General features: G+C 49.7%; 8 protein-coding genes across 8 annotated transcripts; 5 read left to right on the forward strand and 3 right to left on the reverse strand.

The window, feature by feature from the left end:
- Positions 1 to 330: 330 nt before the first annotated feature.
- Positions 331 to 963, reverse strand: J7337_005584 (uncharacterized protein; the record flags this gene model as incomplete). The annotated part of the gene is made up of 1 exon (XM_044823259.1): positions 331 to 963. One exon carries the CDS (start codon positions 961 to 963, stop codon positions 331 to 333), a length of 633 nt encoding a protein of 210 aa, XP_044681750.1.
- A 3,284-nt stretch (positions 964 to 4,247) lies between these two features.
- J7337_005585 (uncharacterized protein) lies at positions 4,248 to 5,948 on the forward strand (the record flags this gene model as incomplete). The annotated part of the gene is made up of 1 exon (XM_044823260.1): positions 4,248 to 5,948. The coding sequence occupies one exon, from the start codon at positions 4,248 to 4,250 to the stop codon at positions 5,946 to 5,948; it is 1,701 nt and encodes a 566-aa protein (XP_044681751.1).
- A 969-nt stretch (positions 5,949 to 6,917) lies between these two features.
- Positions 6,918 to 7,480, reverse strand: J7337_005586 (uncharacterized protein; the record flags this gene model as incomplete). Its single annotated transcript, XM_044823261.1, has 2 exons — positions 6,918 to 7,215; positions 7,275 to 7,480. The coding sequence occupies 2 exons, from the start codon at positions 7,478 to 7,480 to the stop codon at positions 6,918 to 6,920; spliced, it is 504 nt and encodes a 167-aa protein (XP_044681752.1).
- Positions 7,481 to 9,565: 2,085 nt separating this feature from the next.
- Positions 9,566 to 11,458, forward strand: J7337_005587 (uncharacterized protein; the record flags this gene model as incomplete). The annotated part of the gene is made up of 2 exons (XM_044823262.1): positions 9,566 to 9,679; positions 9,740 to 11,458. The coding sequence occupies 2 exons, from the start codon at positions 9,566 to 9,568 to the stop codon at positions 11,456 to 11,458; spliced, it is 1,833 nt and encodes a 610-aa protein (XP_044681753.1).
- A 226-nt stretch (positions 11,459 to 11,684) lies between these two features.
- Positions 11,685 to 12,402, reverse strand: J7337_005588 (uncharacterized protein; the record flags this gene model as incomplete). Its single annotated transcript, XM_044823263.1, has 3 exons — positions 11,685 to 11,856; positions 11,928 to 12,042; positions 12,087 to 12,402. 3 exons carry the CDS (start codon positions 12,400 to 12,402, stop codon positions 11,685 to 11,687), a joined length of 603 nt encoding a protein of 200 aa, XP_044681754.1.
- A 260-nt stretch (positions 12,403 to 12,662) lies between these two features.
- On the forward strand, positions 12,663 to 13,876 carry J7337_005589 (uncharacterized protein; the record flags this gene model as incomplete). The annotated part of the gene is made up of 2 exons (XM_044823264.1): positions 12,663 to 13,233; positions 13,281 to 13,876. The coding sequence occupies 2 exons, from the start codon at positions 12,663 to 12,665 to the stop codon at positions 13,874 to 13,876; spliced, it is 1,167 nt and encodes a 388-aa protein (XP_044681755.1).
- A 444-nt stretch (positions 13,877 to 14,320) lies between these two features.
- On the forward strand, positions 14,321 to 14,987 carry J7337_005590 (uncharacterized protein; the record flags this gene model as incomplete). The annotated part of the gene is made up of 2 exons (XM_044823265.1): positions 14,321 to 14,395; positions 14,490 to 14,987. 2 exons carry the CDS (start codon positions 14,321 to 14,323, stop codon positions 14,985 to 14,987), a joined length of 573 nt encoding a protein of 190 aa, XP_044681756.1.
- A 1,285-nt stretch (positions 14,988 to 16,272) lies between these two features.
- On the forward strand, positions 16,273 to 17,941 carry J7337_005591 (uncharacterized protein; the record flags this gene model as incomplete). Its single annotated transcript, XM_044823266.1, has 2 exons — positions 16,273 to 17,461; positions 17,511 to 17,941. The coding sequence occupies 2 exons, from the start codon at positions 16,273 to 16,275 to the stop codon at positions 17,939 to 17,941; spliced, it is 1,620 nt and encodes a 539-aa protein (XP_044681757.1).
- Between the last annotated feature and the right edge of the window lie 54 nt (positions 17,942 to 17,995).

Raw genomic sequence — 17,995 nt, forward strand, 5'->3', positions numbered from 1 at the left:
ACTCACTGGACATGACCACAGCGATTGTAGTCACCCAGCGGCATCCAAGGGCCGCTTATATGGGAAGAGGCGGGAATGGCTCAGCGGGGAACGGAATCTCAGGGTGTACTGGGCCATTGGCGTTGGAGCCGGGACATCGCAGATTTTCTTTACACAGTATTGCACGATTGTAGTGGCACAAAAAGAGAATGTTCTATTTGCATGCGCTGGGTATCTTGTGATTTGCTAAACGACTTACTCAACAATGAACTATCTCTTGAATCGTTCAGTCAAGTATGTTAGAAAAATTAAGGAAGACAAAACGGCCTGAACAGAATTATCTGGATTGTATCAAGCCTGCTTGGCTGTACCAGACTGGACAGTAACACCCTTCTTTATTTTCAATTCCTGTATGGGCATAGTCGAGATGAAAACCCTCATTGATTTCAAAGGTCGTGGCGAGGGCTGAGGTAGCACTGCGTCTTCAAAACGGCTGTGCATAACCTCGAAGTCGTCATTGTCAGAATCATTGTCTTCTTGGATGTTCTTTTCGAGAATTGTCTCTTCAACAATATCCTTGCTCTTAGACCTTTCTGGCTGGTCAAATAGCTGGTTGTATTGATAATATGCTTTCCCTTCCTCACTGACAATCCGCTTGCATGTTTCCACCACTGTGATAAGCTTGCAAACATCGGCGGTTCGCGCATACAGCAGTGCTACTCGAGGTCGGTCGCCTTGAGTCATTATGTGATCTGTGGCCTGCATGATGCGCTTCTTGATTTTCGTTGATGAGATAACTGAAGCAGGTAGGATGTCATATTTGGAGTTGAGCTCAGCGATGATGGTTTCGTGGGGAGCTAGCAGAGCTGGTGTTGGAGTCTTAGGATTGTTGTTTCGAGGTCGCTTCGTCAAATGGGCGTCTTTGGAGGCATTCGTATCTGGCTTCCTTTTGCCTGAGGCATGTTTGGATGTTGCAGTGGGCATCTTCGTGAGTGATGATGTGAAGAGAACGTGGTGTCTCTAGCGGATAAAACAATTGCGGTCCAGGATTTGAGCTTTGCGGGGCGGGCACATGCAAGTCCGTACTTTTGGAGTGCAGTGACATTATTCATTGGATCAAACGCTTGGCACTTTATACCTAGCTTGCTTAACACATAATAATTTCCATGAACCTCTCGTTGAACGTTCTGCCAGACTGCACTACACAAGATACCTAGGTAGGCAGTCTAATTGAGCACCTTCAAAGGGTTCCATTCATTGGTAAGGCATCATGAGATTCCCATTTTTCTTTCTTCTTTTCCTTTACAAGGTGATTTCCTGAAATGTCCAAAACCTTAAAGCACATGGCTGTACCTTAGGTTGAGAGACAGCTGACTAAGGCTAGGTATCGATTGTGGAGTGGAACATGGTAAAAAGTGGCTGGCGAGGCTTGCGCCACAACTCCAAAGTTGCGTTGAGATCTTGAATGCATAAGCACAGCTCGCTCGACTTATCTAAGTCTAACTCTTAGGCACCTCAGGCGACATACTGTCAATATTACTGGATATCTCTCACAAAGCTATTCATCTCAGATTTCCTCCATCATCTTGTAACAGAAATGAGCAGATGAATGAGCACTTACGGCAGCACTCCCTTCTGAAGATGTCATGGATGACGATTTGGACCGTAGTCGCTAGTGGGGCTGAGGGTACGGAGTAGCTCCCCAGGAACTCGAGAGAATCACCTCATTGCGCTTCAAAATACCCCATCACCTAGCTTTCAATCTGCAGCCTCTGCATGACACAGACGAAGTTCTCAGATAGCGCTCGCCGGACGACAGTAACTGGATACAGCCCGGGATTGCATTGTTGTTGATGCTCTCAACTGAAAATATCAAGGAGCTTGCACCAGATTGGCGCACAATGACCAACCAGAGTGAGGCTTCTAAGAAAAAGACACTCATCCATGTTAAGGTACAGACACAGGACACTAGCACAGTCTAAACAATTGCAGCTTGGCTTCCAAGCCAAGTGGAATATAAGCGAGCTGGTTGGAAGTGGCTGCAGCAACTTACAGAAAGATAGCCCCACAACCTAGGTACACCATCCTGCTCTGTTCTAACCAAATGTGTCTCACTGATGGTTGCATTGTCAGACGTCCAAGACTCGTCCCGAAGTCAAGTGTAGGACTGATTGCCCAGATGCAAAACCAGTAGCATGTGATGGGAATAAGAGACGGGTGATACAGACACGCGAAGGAGGACTCCAAGGCCCAAGAGAACTAATGAGCAAGACAGTCCTGTCAAATCTGATCAAGAGAGGTACAAGCCTACCTAGTAGCTAGGTGCCTAGTACTCCGTAGTGTAGCTGCCAAGCGCGAGATAAGATGGATTTGGGTTTGGAACATGCTTCACCATCGCACTTCGAGTTATTAGGGTTACAGCCAAATCCTCTGATTAGAAGTATCTACGGTGGGGTTTTGTACCTGGAAAGGTGTCGTAAAGGACATTCTCAGGCAGCGCCAGGCTGTTCCGGGCTGTTTGTCGTTACTACTTGAGGAGCGCATACTGGTAGTATTTGAAACTGCATACGTTGAAGCAGTGTCTCTACATATGCAACAGTCTGCACTAGCTCGGACTAGGCTATCGACTGGATCTGACGGATCTCTTCCTGTCCAGTCCTGAGTTAATTGGGCACTCGTTTGTTATCACTGCTAACAAGCCGGGAAGTGACTGGGGTTATAGCAGGAGACAAACGGCGAAATTTATCCAAGGCAACAAACAACTGACTTGACCACCACAAAACCCTATGTTTCTTGGATTGCTTTATGATAGCCTATCTACCAGTCTTGGTAGGGATCGCAAGGCATGTATGTATGTACTAGATAAGTCAGAGTTCAAGATTCGATGTTTCTAATAGTTAATGCTGACAGGGTTCCAGCTTGCATCGTATCTATTAGTGGATGGTGGTTCTGAGTTTCTGGGCGTCGTCGTACCGCAATCACAATCCCCTGGCTCCTTCCATGCTTGGCTGGCTGATGGTCCACTCCCCAAGGAGACAGGAAACCCCAATTTCGCCCCTGGGTACCCACCAACAGCCAGCCAACACTTGACTCCCTTGACTCCTAGGCTTGTTTTAGCCTGCTCGACGGCTTCGCCTCAGGTCTGCTTTTTGTGGGCACTCAATCGGCCAGTCAATCAAATCAAGTCTCTGGCCGATCGCTCATTCAATCAGGGAGGAAACCCAGTACACAAGCAGCACCAAAACAAGAGACCGAGACCCAAGCGTCACTCTCGGGTACTGACTGACTGTGAAGGACTGAACTCTGAGGTTGAGGTGCTCCCATCACGCACGCTGCAGTGACTGCACCACCCACTTTCTCCTTCTTCCAGTTTGACTTTATCCCCATTTCCCTCGAGTCGTGTCAGACTCCCGCAACAGAAAGCTTCAATTCCACGGGCTTGCACCAACACTTACTTGTACTTCTGTACTTTCATTTCCCCCCTCGACGCACCTTCCCTCCCATGTGTTATCGATTTTCCTCTTCGCACCTTCATTTGCGCTTGCACCCCCGTTTTCCCACCTTTCTCTTTGCTGCTGCTGCTTCACTACCACAACCCACCTAATCTTCCCTCTTACACGCTCTCCCATCTCGTCTCGCCTCCCTCCCTCTTTATTCACAACACACTCTCCCTCTCAAAGAAAACACTTCTTTGTTTGCTGTCTCTCAGAGGCCACAGAGTCGAGGCTTTCGCTAGCGCTCGATCACTTCTTTCTTCCCTCTCTTCCGGCACATTGTCACTCTTGAGTACTTGTCGTTACTGTCGCTGGTTGACCCAAACTCCTCTTCGGTTCTGGCCTGTTCTGAGGGCCACATCATCAAACCCCTTTGCGCCCGACTCCGATTGTCCGATCCGCAAGCCTACTTTCCAATTACGTCAGCCTCACCTGCGCCACAAATTTGGCACCCATTCCCATAATTTTTCACCCGCCTTCAAATCCACACACTGCTGCTGCCTATCACATTGATACAAAAGCTTGCTACGGCCCTTCCGTCGTGACTTTTTGGTCTTCTCCTTGACTTCTTGTCGAGGTATCCTCATGTTTCGATTCTGGACATCTGAATCACGGGGAAGCGACAAGACGGTGCCGGCAACACCACCCATCGCAGACCTACTGAAGCCATTTCAGTCACCTCTGTTACCAAAAACGGAGATATCAGCGTTGCCCGAGGCGCAGCCTCCCAAACGGAGACGGCCAAGCGTATATGTCGCTGATGAAACGTCCGATATGAACGTGCCTATAAAGCGCGCCAAGATAGACCTAGATGTAATAGGCGACAGTTTCTCAGCATCCGGCCCAAAACCAAAAGAAAGTCCCACGGCATCTAGTTTGGACGATGCCCGGGATGAGATTCGCCACCAGTTTGGTCTTGAAATTTTGCTAAAGCATGATGAACTTCGGCTCATTAACCAGGAACTCGCAAAATGCCAGGTTGCTTTGGAGCAGCTCAGACGTTGTCATCTCATCCCATACCCCGTGAATTGCCCAACTCCTGAACAGATGCTGAATGTCAGTGCCGGAAAGGGACCTGCTATTCAGACACGTTCGGGGGAAGCTGTGCCAAGGTGGGCACCCCCATTTGGTGTCGTTGATGGTCCATATGCCAGACACTATGCCAAGTGGCTTATTCCTGATCCTTCATTTGATGGCATACAGCCCGAGTGGCATTTTACTCCAGAAGCCTCACGCGCGAGAGCTTCGTTTGCTGAAGGGCGGACGACAAGAAATAGCTTTACCGAATCTGGAACTTCGCTCAAGGCCCGTTCAGGTCGTGGAGCTGGGAGCCAGAAGTTACAGTCTTTGTCAAGTGGCTATCCTCAACCAAAAGACAAGGCCGGCCCATGTATCTTGAAGCGCGCCGATGGGAAGACGGTAAAGTTGGTGTGTCTTGATTGCAACCGGGAGAACTTTTCAAGTACTCAGGGATTTATCAACCACTGCCGCATTGCTCACAAGAGGGACTTCAAGAGCCACGAGGAAGCAGCCGTACAGAGCGGTCATCCAATCGAAGTAACAGAAGGGGGGGTTGCTGGAGAGGAAAAGGCGCCTACACCGATCATCCCAACTCTGACTTCCACTTCTGTGCATCCTTTTGCCCAACCAGGTATGACGGAACAGCAGGCATACATTGCTCTCAGATCAAGAATTGCCGATTCGCTTAGGCTTTATCACCAAGGCAAGCTGCCTGGCGTCACTCGTATCCCTTCGCTTCATGGCAAACCCCGTGGTCGTGAAGTGAAAATGACTGGCTCTGTCGCCGGAGCTTCGGATGTGCCCTTTCTCTCACATCTCCTGCAAAGTCGGAAGTTCGACGGCAATCTGCGTGAACTGGTTGCAGATGCAAAGACAAAGATCGCACTGGACGATATGACCTCCGGTGAGGAATCGGAGCCTGCTGAGACGTCACTTGACGAAATAGAACTGGGAGATCCGTCTGCTGTGCGGAAACCAGTCGTTATGCGCGTGCCCGCAAAGGCTACTCATTCTCCAACTGTCATGGCCGCATCGGTTCATTCAGCCAGTAGCAAAGGCCGTGCTCCACCAATCGCTTTCAAGACGTCTGCAAACTGCGGATCGCGTAATGCGAATCCTGTGCTTTCAGACGAAGATTTGGACATGGAAGATGTTGACATGAGCCCCAATACCATGGTCAGCAACAATGCCCCTTCCCTTGTTAGTGATGATGGAGAGTACGATGATACGGATGATGGCTCCTCTGTTTCTGGCACAAGTGATCATCTTGAAACCGAGTCAGTGTCGGATGTAGAAGAGATCACGTTGGATGACGACCAGGATTCGCGCTCACTGCGTCGGGGATCCAGCGGCGCATCAGGCGCCGTAAGGCTTCGTAAGGACGACCCCAAGCATGTTACTCTGATGACGCCAGTCAAGAGTAATGCCAGGGAACGAAGGTCGCGTAAACTCTGAACTATTGAAACATAGCATCTACACGTTGTGTACCGATCTTCCGATTCATCATTGCCAACGCCGTACAGTCACAAACCATTGGATTCGCCTTTCTTCTTGAACCACCGATTTTCAACCATATATTTTTTTTAGTCATCTTACGAACAACCCTGGGAACAGGTCACGATTGAGAAACGACAACTGCTTGGTTTCAGTCTGTCACAAACGAAAATTGAGGCTATTGGGGGCGCTTTGTGGGATTACAGTACGGGAAACATGCGATCTTGTTTGAATTAGAGAATTAAGTATATTCACTGAGGCGCTACGGAACGGGACTTCTTATTGGAATGCAGTTTGGTTGTTGCACCTCTGTTTTGTTTTCGTTGTTAGTATGTTGAGCGAATATCCCTAGACAAGAAGGGACATGTACGATCGGAATAGCTATATCAAGATTTTAGTTCCAAGCAGTTTACTGTTTGTAGCATGGTTTGTCATGGGAGCAAGCTGGCAGTGTGAATGCACGATGAATTAGGCCCAAAGCGTAGCAATTCTTCCCCACGACTACGAAGACTCACAACTTGACCCGGTCGGTCGGTCAAGAAACGGTCATCTCTACGGAGGACCCCTGACTACTATCTTTCTTACACAAGGTAGGTATGGGCATGCTGAGGTAATCCCTGCGAATGCTCGATGGCGACCAATCGGATTAAACAACGAATGTTTGTCTCTAATTAAGGTTAGAGGCAAAGCGTAATAGTAGTGCAGATCTTGGAATTACAGTATTTTCAGCAAAACACATTGAGTATTCGTACATCGTACATCGTACATGAAATTCAGTTCATCAACCGGCTAAGATGATTTACCTAGCCGAGTATGTATTAATGAATTAGATTATTACTTAGATAGATCATTGATGGCACGCTTTTCGGCCGTAAGCTCAGACCAAATCAAACTCCTCCATGTTACTCATAAACCATGTCCAACATGCAATTACAGAATAGCGGCGACTACACCGGCGACGGCAAGAAGAACACCAGCAGTGTTGCGTGCCTTGTCGGCAGCATTGTTGGTGTTCTCGGCGCTGGCGGCAGACTCAGTAGCAGAGCTGGTCGCATCAGGGGCATCGGAACCAGTGGCGGTAGCATCTGATGCGTCAGCTGTCGCTGTGGAAGAGCTGGTCTTGGTGGCCTTGGTTGCAGTGCCATAGAGAGAGGCCTGCTGGCAGTTGACCTGAACCTGGCTCTGGGCGGAGCTGACGCGAGGGTCGTCTGGGCAGTTGTTGAAGCAGCTGGAAGTATATGTTAGACGACAAGTTCAGCTCAAAGTGTACAGGCATGCTCCACTTACGTAGCAACAGCCTCATATGCAGCACAGAGACAGTCCCAATCGTTGGCCTTGCAGTCCTCGACCTTTGCGTTCTCGGTCTCGAGACATTTCTTGACGATGTAGTCAGCCTCACACTCGCTAGAGGCAGAGGGAGCAGCGCCAGAGTCCGTAGAGGACTGGGCGGAAGCCGCAGCAGCGAAGAGGGCGAGGGACCAGAGGAACTTCATGATGGCAATTACGTGAGGGTCGACGTTCGAGGATGTAGTAGGAAGAACTGGAGAATGTAGAGGAGGTTAAGGAGGTTAAGGAGAAAAGACGGGTCCTGGCACAGGGAGATCAAGGGCAGATATATATAAACTGAGGAGTCCGAGGCGTTTTTAATCACACAGGCGAGTACGGGGGATATTAGCAACAGGGTCTTGTTTAGCATCGTGCTGTATGGGCATGGGCATGGGCATGGGTAAGGATGCTCTGCCGTCCCACCCCCAGGCGAGACCAATGCGCGCCCATAACAAGTATGAACTGTACCCCGTACATGGCATGGGTTATCGTGGCTGACAAGGGCTGCTCGGGTTTTGCTCAAGAATTTGGGTTGGAGATAGAGTGTTGAGGGGGATGGATAAATGGCTGATTGCATGTTGCCGTTCCGTGTCTTTTGTATTATTAGTGGCTTGAGCTTGGACAAAGTCCTGTTTCTACCTACTAAGGTACCTTATTTATCTGTTGTTACTTCATACCGATGGTCATTTCACCGACATATCCCAACCGATGCTCAGTCGCACCTCATAAATGACTTTGAAGTCGTGGCGGTCAACAGTATTCACACGATTCAGTACAGATCCATTGATTTCTACGATTTCGGCAGGGTTGCTGACCTGCGTTGGCTGGGAGTAACGACAGTCAGAGTGGGGATTCAAACATACCAGTAATTGTGGCCACCGTCGAATAATGTTACCCTTGTGCCTGTCTACTACGCCTGTGTCGTTCGGTCTGTTTTCCTCCAACGGGAGACTTTGAAGCTGCTGTTATCCTAGCTTTTGCTCCGGGAGATGTCCCTGCATGGAGATGGGGAGATGACTAGCGTGCTTTCAGGGGGGCAAGGAGGCTGAACCGAACCAGTGCGATGTTGTGCGGCGTTATGCTGTGTTATGCAGTTCATGAGTGGGTGGAAGCGATGGATTAGTTGGCTATTTTTGTCTGCACAACTGCAACATCGTATGTCCTTCTCGTGGTGTGAGTTCGGTTGCCCAGTCAGACACAACGGTGTGTATCTTGACGCGCCATAAGCAGCCTTTGTGGACTTATTACAGCTCAGGTTCCTTGAGTGTTAAGTTGGAGGGCTATTTGTTTGGCATAGAGCGGTACTCAATCGAGCAATGCAGACTAGAAGTCAGTGGTGATGCCACGAGATAAACAGACGCAGCCTTCGATGGCAGGCGTCGTGCATATGGATGCCTCACTCGCCTCGTATTGTTTTAGTACAACCTGCACAAGTATCATACTGGGGATAAAGATGGGGGCCCAGAACATGCCACCCATATTACAAGCAGCCAGCATCGTATCCAAATAAAGTACATGCTCTTTCTGGCTAGAAAACTGGGGTAATGTAGCCCTGAGCTTCCATATTATAGCTTGCACTTGTGAGGTGATGGCACTTGTGACACCATTTGACGTCCGGGCCATTGGATATTGCTACAAAGTCAAGTCATTTGAATAGGCATGATATTGGTACTTGATGCCTAGAGGCTTGGAGCAGAGGAGAGACCGCTTCTGTTGCTATGGTCCCATTTGTGTAGCTTCTCATTATTGCCTAGAGTAAGATAGGCAGACGTTAAGCAGCTCGATAAATATTCACTTTTTAGTTCATTGTATGTCATGAAGGAGGTTAATTGGGAATTCCAAACTAGTGACATGGAGGTGCATGGTAATGGAAAGAATGCCTGCTTAAGTAGCGGTCATACGTCTAGATGTATATTCAAAAGTTTGATGTCACAATAATAAGACCGTTTTTCGAGTAAATAGTCTAGGTATTCACTACTACGGAGTACTGAGTACCTTAGACCATTCACAGTCTGAACACCTACCTTACCTAAGGTAGGTAAGGCGCCCCACACTAGCTTGTTGACGTACGTAGAAGTGCCCCTCCAAACAAGAAACGTTTCCCCCACGTTTACAACAACTTCGCATTAGAAACTGACGGCATTTTGACTTTCAAGGCTTTATACGGGTGCATTTTCTCATCTGTCTCGCGTCCCTATCCTCTCTACCTTCCAGAAGCACAATTATACTTCATAACCGCCGCTGCCTCCGTCATGGCCTCTCCATCCATCACTCTCGACCGCATCCTTGCGGCAGTCCCAGTTACAAACCGTGGTCAGCCAACTCAGATCTCGGCCGACTCCAAGGGTCAACGGATAGCTTATCCTGTATGATCTTCCCTCTGCCAGAAGACTACATTCTGTAGATGATGTCTCTGACCCATGTAGTGCGGAAAATCCATATTTGTTCGCTCCATCGACAACCCTTCAGACGCAAAGGAATACACCGGCCACACCGCCCCTACAACCGTCGCTCGATTTGCTCCTAATGGCTTCAAGGTCGCCAGTGGCGACTCAAGCGGAATGCTAAAGGTGTGGGAGCCCGAGTCTATCGAGAGTACCAGGGGCGAGTACGGAATCATCTCTGGTCGTCTGAACGATATTGCCTGGGACGGCGAGTCGCAACGCGTTATTGCTGTTGGCGATGGTCGCGAGCAATTCGGTCGCTGCATTACAGCCGATAGCGGTAACTCAGTTGGTGAGATCATCGGTCACTCCAAGTCTGTCAATGCCGTCGCAATGAAACCTCAGCGCCCGTTCCGTGCGGCTACGGTTGGCGACGATGGCAACATGGTCTTCTATCATGGAGCCCCATACAAGTTCAACAACAAGAGCGCTCAACATACCGGTTTTGTTCTGGGCGCTGCCTATTCCCCTGATGGAAGCTCTTTGGTTACAGTTGGTGCCGACAAGAGGATACAGCTCTATGATGGGAAGACGGGTGAGCCCACCAGAGAGATTGGGCAGGGTGAGCACTCGGGAAGTATATTTGCCGTATCATGGTCGCCAGATGGCAGGAAGTTCGTCACCGCTAGTGCTGATCAAACTGTCAAGCTTTGGGATGTCGATGCAGGCAGCGTCATCCAAACCTGGAAGTTTGGAGAGGATGTTAGCGTGGGTGACCAGCAAGTTGGTATTGTGTTTGTTCCTGGCCGTAGCGACGGCCTCATTATTAGTCTCAGCCTTTCAGGCAACCTCGCGTACTTGACTGAGGGCAAGCCGGAACCTGTCCGCGTTGTATATGGTCACGGAAAGAGCATAACCGCTCTGTCGACTGGATCTGACGGCAAGGGTGCTGACCTCTGGTCTGGTAGCTTTGACGGCCGCGTATGCCACTGGGACGTTAATTCAGGGATTGCTACGGTTGTCGATGGGCAAGCACATACAAACCAGGTCGCTCAGTTTGCCACTGCCGATGGCCAGGTACTCAGTGCTGGTTGGGACGATACTCTCAGAATTGTCGACGAGTCGGCCAAGACCTTCTTGGGCACTTCCATCAAGCTACAAGCACAACCTAAAGGTGTAAGTGCGGCGAACGGACTTGTCTATGTCGCGACTTACTCTGGTGTCTCCGTGTACTCTGGCGAAAAGCTGGTCAGCGAGCAGTCTTTTGACTTTACCCCTGGTGCTATTGCGGCATCCGGATCGTTTGTTGCCATTGGAGCCAACGAAAATTGCGTCCGCATATACAACGCCAGTTCAAATGGTAAGCTCGAAGAAGTCAAGTCGCTGAGTAACCCAACTGGCACTATCTCTGCACTTGCTTTTTCCAATGATGGCTCGCATCTAGCCGCTGGAAACAGTGTCGGAAAGATCTATGTTTACAGCGCTGGGAGCTGGGAATTGGTCGCAGATCGCTGGTCTGCTCACACTGCTCGGGTAACAGCTATTGCCTGGGACGACACAGGCGCCTACGCTGCTAGTGGTAGTCTTGATACAAACGTCTTTATCTGGTGTCTTGAAAAGAAGAACCAGGGTAAGCGAATCAAGGCTGCTAACGCTCACAAGGACGGCGTCAATGGTGTTGCCTGGGTCGAAGGTGGCAGAGTTGCTAGCGCTGGAGGGGATGCCAACGTGAAGATCTGGAAGGTTCAGAATTTGCCTTGAACAAGATATATTCTACACCTGGCAAGTATTTCCCCACCCGGGTGGCACGGGCAACAGAGTTTACATTAGATAGATGCACCTTTTGACAAGTTGTGCGAGAATAGATACGCCTAAACACCAAACATATGCCTTCCTCCCAAATCGTAATGTATATACATCTCGTCTCATTGCCAAGTGGTCTGTTGTCCGATCAGAGGCCAACGGCGCGCTTGAGGATGTCAAAGCCCTAATCATGCACCATCGTGGCCTTCTGTTCTTTGGCGACGTCTTCAGGGGCGAGATCCCACAAGCGAAGCCTCTTGGGTTGTTGGGAGGGAATAACGTGTGGAGGCCAACGAGTCTTGTTCTCCTCCCAGAGAAGTCCCACCTTATGGATAGCTTCTTCAAGATCTTCGGCACTGTCCAATATGAGAAGAAGGTTCAGTCGAAGGTCCGGGTTTAATACCTTCCAGAGCTCATGATTGCATACCCCTCCTTGGAGAGATGTTTAGCCATCTCAGTCTGGTGATCGTTCAAAAGATGTATATTTGGTACAACGATAAGAGGCAACCCCATCTTCCACGCATCCAGGATTGTTCCCGTACCTTGGGTGTGTAAGTTCAAGTCACGAGATACTCGGGTGACTTACCAGCGTGGGATATCACAAGGCCAAGTTGTCTCTTGCCATCAGCGTCCTTGCATAGAGACATTTCCTCCTTCATGAGATTTTTTCTGGATGCAAATAGGTCGATACATAGGGCCGATGGAATGTCATCTTTGCGATCGGCAAGTTGTTTCCTCGCCCGGGCAAGATCAGGGCCGCATTGTACGCGCAGTTGAGTAAAACTCTGTGAATGCATGTATTGCCAGAAACTTGGCTGAAGTACTGATTCAACGAGTTTTCCAAACCCCGTGGTCGCGCCGACCGTGACAAGACACACGCGGTCAAGACGAGGCCTCTCCATATCCGTGAGAAAATCAGTAGAGGTGAAAGAAAGTCAGATAAGTTGTTGATTCTAAATCTTGAAACTATACCATGTTTCCGCAATAGGGTAGGTAGGTAAGCCGGTTCATGTAAGAGGAAGAAGCTATGGCGGCTAATCATCGGAACTTGGCCAACTCCAGTTGAGCTTGCTGGTGCAGCCGAATTTTTGAAAGCCCGCCAACCCACCTTTTGAGACGGACGACAATTCGACGCTGGCATTGCCTTCTTGGACGAATTGCAATGGCTTCAGTATCAATAGCCGCAAGGCTATGCGCCGCGGCTTGCCGTCGGGCCCCTCGAATACAACACATTGTCCGGCCTCAGCAGCTTATCCGCCCGAAGCCGCATGCTCAACGGGCATTTACCACCTCAACAATACGATGGGCGCGCGAGGAAGATCAACGCCAAGACGACGCTGAGGAGGATGATTTCGGTCCTATAGAGCTGAAGAAGCTGGAGGCCGCGTTAGCTGAGGCTTCTACACCGGATGGGCTGAAACAATTGGATCAGCTGGCCAAGGAGAATGGTTATAATTCCATTGACCACTACTTGCAAAATGAGCTGGAATGGCACCCTGGCTGGGCGTCAGAGGATAGGTCAGTGCTGGAAGATATCACAAGAGATGACAAGGGCGAAAGGCCCAATAAACAGTCATTCTGGTTCGACGAGGAGGATCCCGAAACCAACACTGAAGAACTTGAGGAATTCGACGAGGACGACATAACATCTATGGCTCATGGCAAGCTTGACGAAATTCGAGATATGCGACAGTACGCACGACTGGCAGTATGGGAGTTGCCTCTTCTTTCAAGTGAGTGTGACTGAAATTGACAAAACATGCCTATACTGATACTATAGCAGAGTATGCCAAACCCTTCGTCCCTCCTAGCGACAACCAGGTTCTGCGATGGCGGTACACTTCTTATATGGGTGAATTCCACCCTGCGGAGAAAAAGGTGGTGGTGCAGTTCGCCCCCGATGACCTGAAGCTCACACCGGTTCAAACCGAGAAGCTGAAGAAGCTTGCTGGCCCTCGCTACAACCCTGAGACAGAAATCATCAAAATGAGCAGCGATAGCTTTGAACACCAAGCACAGAACAAGCGCTACCTCTCCAATCTAGTTGACGACCTCATTGCTGCGGCCAAAGACCCCAAGGACACATTTGAGGATATCCCTCTTGATACCCGACATCATAAGATTCAGCCCAAGCCGCGATTCCCTAAGGAGTGGCGCATGTCTCCTGAGCGCCGTGAACAGCTTGATGCCCACCGCCAACGCTTAGCGATAGAGGATGCTAAAATCGCCGAGAGTGGTCGGCTGATCGATGGGACACAGGCCATCGACGAGTACCTGATCAAGAGGGCCGCCGAGGATCAGAAGAAGGCTAAGATTGCGGAGCTTGTGCCTGCAACGCCCAGTAAGAGTGCAGGCGGTAGCCGTGCGAGGAGATGAGAAACAAATAGACAAACCCTCAAATGTTTAACGTGGGATGATATGTATTATACGTACGCCGAAATAGGCGGAGCATGTACAACTGCAGGTGTATATATAAGCGGATATTAACAAAAGGCACACGGATATTGAGCCGTCACAGGCGATTTTGAGTTAACTGCCCAGAGTGCACATGGAGCGAATGTAGAATGAACACCCAGTCTAGGAGGACGTTCGTGATCAAAATGCCTGCACAGCCAACCTTATGAAGCAATAGACTCATGTCATTTCATCATGCAAGTTGAGGCTGCTGACTAAGAGCATCATGACTGCCAAGCAATTATGAGGAAACATATGATGGACTCCCATCTAAATAACCTCGTTTTTTGTCATTGAAAAAAAGCGTCGTTCATTACTCGCTTTCCTCGAGAAAACAACAAAGGATAAAGGGCGACTTACTACATGATGCAGACAGAATACCTAGTCAACATTATTATCCTTGGAGCTCCGGCCTCTGGGAAGAAGAGCTTCATACGGAGAGTGAGTTAACTCAGTGCAAAAAGACGAACAGATACTGCAGCGTTGATGTTCGTTGTTATGAGTATGAGAGAGCACTTGCTGAGCAAGATACCAGTATTGCCAAGATGTCTTCACAGACTTGTACGATCCTGTTACCGAAACATCCGGGGACCAGCGTCTCACAAACATCTCTGGCATTCCGACCATCATCAACCTTGAGCGCATCCCATCAACATTTATTCAATCTGCTCCCGAATCCCGCCGCATAGCAACGGAAGCGGATGCTCTGATTCTGCTATACGACGGCTCCTCCATCGAGAGCCTGGAAGAGCTTCGCCGCATACGGCTTCAAGTGCTGGCTCCGCACTTGGGAGAAGCGGCGCCACCCACGGCCGTGGTCGCTGGCAAGGCCGATGGCGCGGAGGCCGCGGGGAGCGTATGGGAGCGGGGGTTAGGAGAGGGGAGGGAACTGTCGGTGTTGCTAGGGGCCAAGTTTGGGGTTGTGTCAGCACTTTGGGGAGACGGGGTCAAGGATGTGGTAGAGGAGCTGGCGGCGAGGGTTTTGGAAAGGAAGGGGATCGAGAAAGACCTGTTGATGGGAGCGGGATCATAAGTGAAGTTGTCACCTTTGTCACGAGGAGCTTGAAGTGAGGTTATCACCAGCTTAAAAGGTGGGCCCGGGTTGGGCTGCTTCTGACAGTAGAGTACCGACAACAGAAGGATGAAGATCATGCCGGTTTGGAAAATGCTGGTATAATTGATAGGCAAAGCCCAAAAAACACCCTATGCCGGTTTCAGACCTACTATGCGAGATGTGCGTTAACTATAGGTGGCAATGTGCTATACTAAAAGGAAGGGCTTAAAGTACAGAGTAACCCAACAGCGAGAACGTTAAGTGTCAACTTAATTCGAGCCGTGCATACCGAGGAAAATAGTGGTAGAAGAGATAACCAAGTCCAATGATAATATTGAAGTCGACTTTATTAATTATACGCCAGGAAGAGAGGACTGGTCTAAGATGCCATTGGAAGAGCTACTGAATTCATGAGTTTCGGCCGTCCGACTAAGCACTAGTAGCAGTTAAACAGGCGGCGGGCGTACCTGATGTAGGGCTGGTGGCTCTTAGAGCGTGCAGGACCACCCAAAATGCGCGCGGGCACCGACTGGAACCTACCTAATAGGGGAATGCATTTGATGGTCATCGTCATCCATTGAACCAGTTCATCCCATCTCCCCTAGGTACCTTACCTACCTAGACTGCTACGTAGTACTACGACTTGAAGCTCTTGACGACACTGTGCCTCGGCATGATTCAGCACGTGGATGTGGATGGGCTGCCGAGGGAGGCGATCCGGGGTTCGATACAACGAGCCCCTCATTTGCATTGGATCCCATCCCCTGGAATCGATTGTCCTGGCTCCTTTATATTCTTGATTACATCTCATCTACCTACATACACACATAGGTAGTCTTTGACGCATCAGCAACTGTTTCGGTCTTGCTTGAAGTCTATGACCGTTATATTGAGGCTGCGCAGAAATACTACCTCCCTAACTAGAGCCACGAACTCACCCAATCTCGACTTCTACGCAAGGTAACCTCCACTGATTAATTAGGACAAGTCCTCTATCATCGCATTCTCAAACTCATCAACACAATCCATCACCAAAGGTTCCAAATTTCCAAATCTACTTAACTGAAAACGTCCCCATTCTCTTCTCGGACAAGGAGTTGTCTTTTTGCGTTTACGCATCATACAAGCCACATCTTGGGGATCTCATAAATACATCGCCCCCAACCCAACCTGCGCGCGACACCAACCAAAAGCACAGGCAGTGGCGTCAGCACTTAATCTATCCAGCCAACCAACCACATTTCAACATCGCTCACTCATCAACATGGCTGGCAGCAATTCATCCTATACCATTGCTCCTTTGGAGCACACGCCTCTCGATGAGATCGCCGCCAAGGTCGATCTCTTGAGGAAGACCTTCAGATCGGGCCGCACCAAAGACATCGAGTTCCGCATGAAACAGATTCGCAAGCTGTACTGGGCCATCGTCGACAACACTGAACTGATGCAGGATGCTCTCATCAAAGATCTTCGCAAGTGCAAGTACGAGGCTGTTCTGGCCGAGATTGATTGGTGCAAGCAAGAATGTATCGACATGGTCAACAACATGGAAAAATGGCTACGCGATGAGCCTGTCCCCAATGTCCCTTTGCAGTTCCGTGCCATGAAGCACCGCACTCGCTTCGAACCACTCGGCGTTGTCCTCAACATTGGATCCTTCAACTTCCCTTTTCAGCTCAACCTCCCTGTTGTCATTGGCGCGATCGCTTGTGGTAACTGCGTTGTTCTCAAGGCCTCTGAATCATCTCCCAACTGTGCCATGGTGCTCAAGAAGATCTTTGACGAGTCCCTGGACCCCGAATGTTTCACGTATGTTAATGGTGCTTTGCCCGAGACTCAACTTCTGCTCGAGCAAAAGTTCGACAAGATTTGCTTCACCGGTGGCAAGGCAGTCGGCAAGATTATTGCCCAGAAGGCCGCCGAAACCCTGACTCCAGTGCTTCTCGAGCTCGGTGGTTTGAACCCGGCCTTTGTCACCAAGAACGCCAACCTCAAACTGGCTGCCAGACGACTTCTGTGGCAGAAGTCTCTCAATGCAGGCCAGGTTTGCATGTCTCACAACTACATCCTCGTCGAGCGAAGTGTTCTTTCTCAATTCTTGGGTGAGCTCAACAACCAGATGCGCACCTTCTTCCCCCAAGGCGCCAAAAACAGCCCTGACCTTTGCCGCATCGTCAATGCTGGCCACTTCAACCGCCTCAAGAAGATGCTTGATGGCACCAACGGCAGGATTGTCCTCGGTGGCTCCATGGACGAATCTACTCTCTTCATGGAGCCAACGGCGGTGCTTGTTGACGACATCAACGACAGTATGATGACCCAAGAGGCGTTTGGCCCCATTTTCGCAATGATGCCGGTTGATTCCCTCGACCAGGCCATCGACATTGCGAATACAGTTGACCCGACACCTCTCTCTCTTAGCGCCTTTGGAAGCAAGGCCGAGAACAATAAGAGTACGTTGACTTCTCCAATCCTTTTGAAAGTATACCTGACGCGTTGCAGTTCTTGATAATGTTACCTCTGGCGGCGCCACATGTAATGATGCCTTCTTCCACTCTCAGATTCCACAGTCTCCCTTGGGAGGTGTTGGTCAGTCTGGAATGGGCAACTATCATGGCATCTACTCTATCAGAACTTTTAGCCATCAGCGTACTATCGCCGAAGTCCCTTACTGGGCTGACTTCCTCTTTCGCGTGCGATACATGCCATACCAGTGGCCCGTTATGAATCGGATGAAGGCTGTTGCCGACGCAAAGCCTAACTTTGATCGCAACGGTAACAAAACAAAGGGAGTCACATACTTCCTTGCGTTGGTCCTCGGTCTCGGATCAAAGAAGTCCAAGGGCGCTCTTCTCAGGTGGGCCGTCCTTGTGGTTGCAGCCGCCATACTGGAAGCAAAGAAAGGTGTTCTGAGCCAATTGCTCACACGATAATCATTTAGATAATGCCACCCTCTTATTAGCCAGTTACATAACTTGAGAAGACCT

The sequence above is a fragment of the Fusarium musae genome, chromosome 4 (assembly GCF_019915245.1).
Source record: "Fusarium musae strain F31 chromosome 4, whole genome shotgun sequence".
Classification (NCBI taxonomy): domain Eukaryota; kingdom Fungi; phylum Ascomycota; class Sordariomycetes; order Hypocreales; family Nectriaceae; genus Fusarium; species Fusarium musae.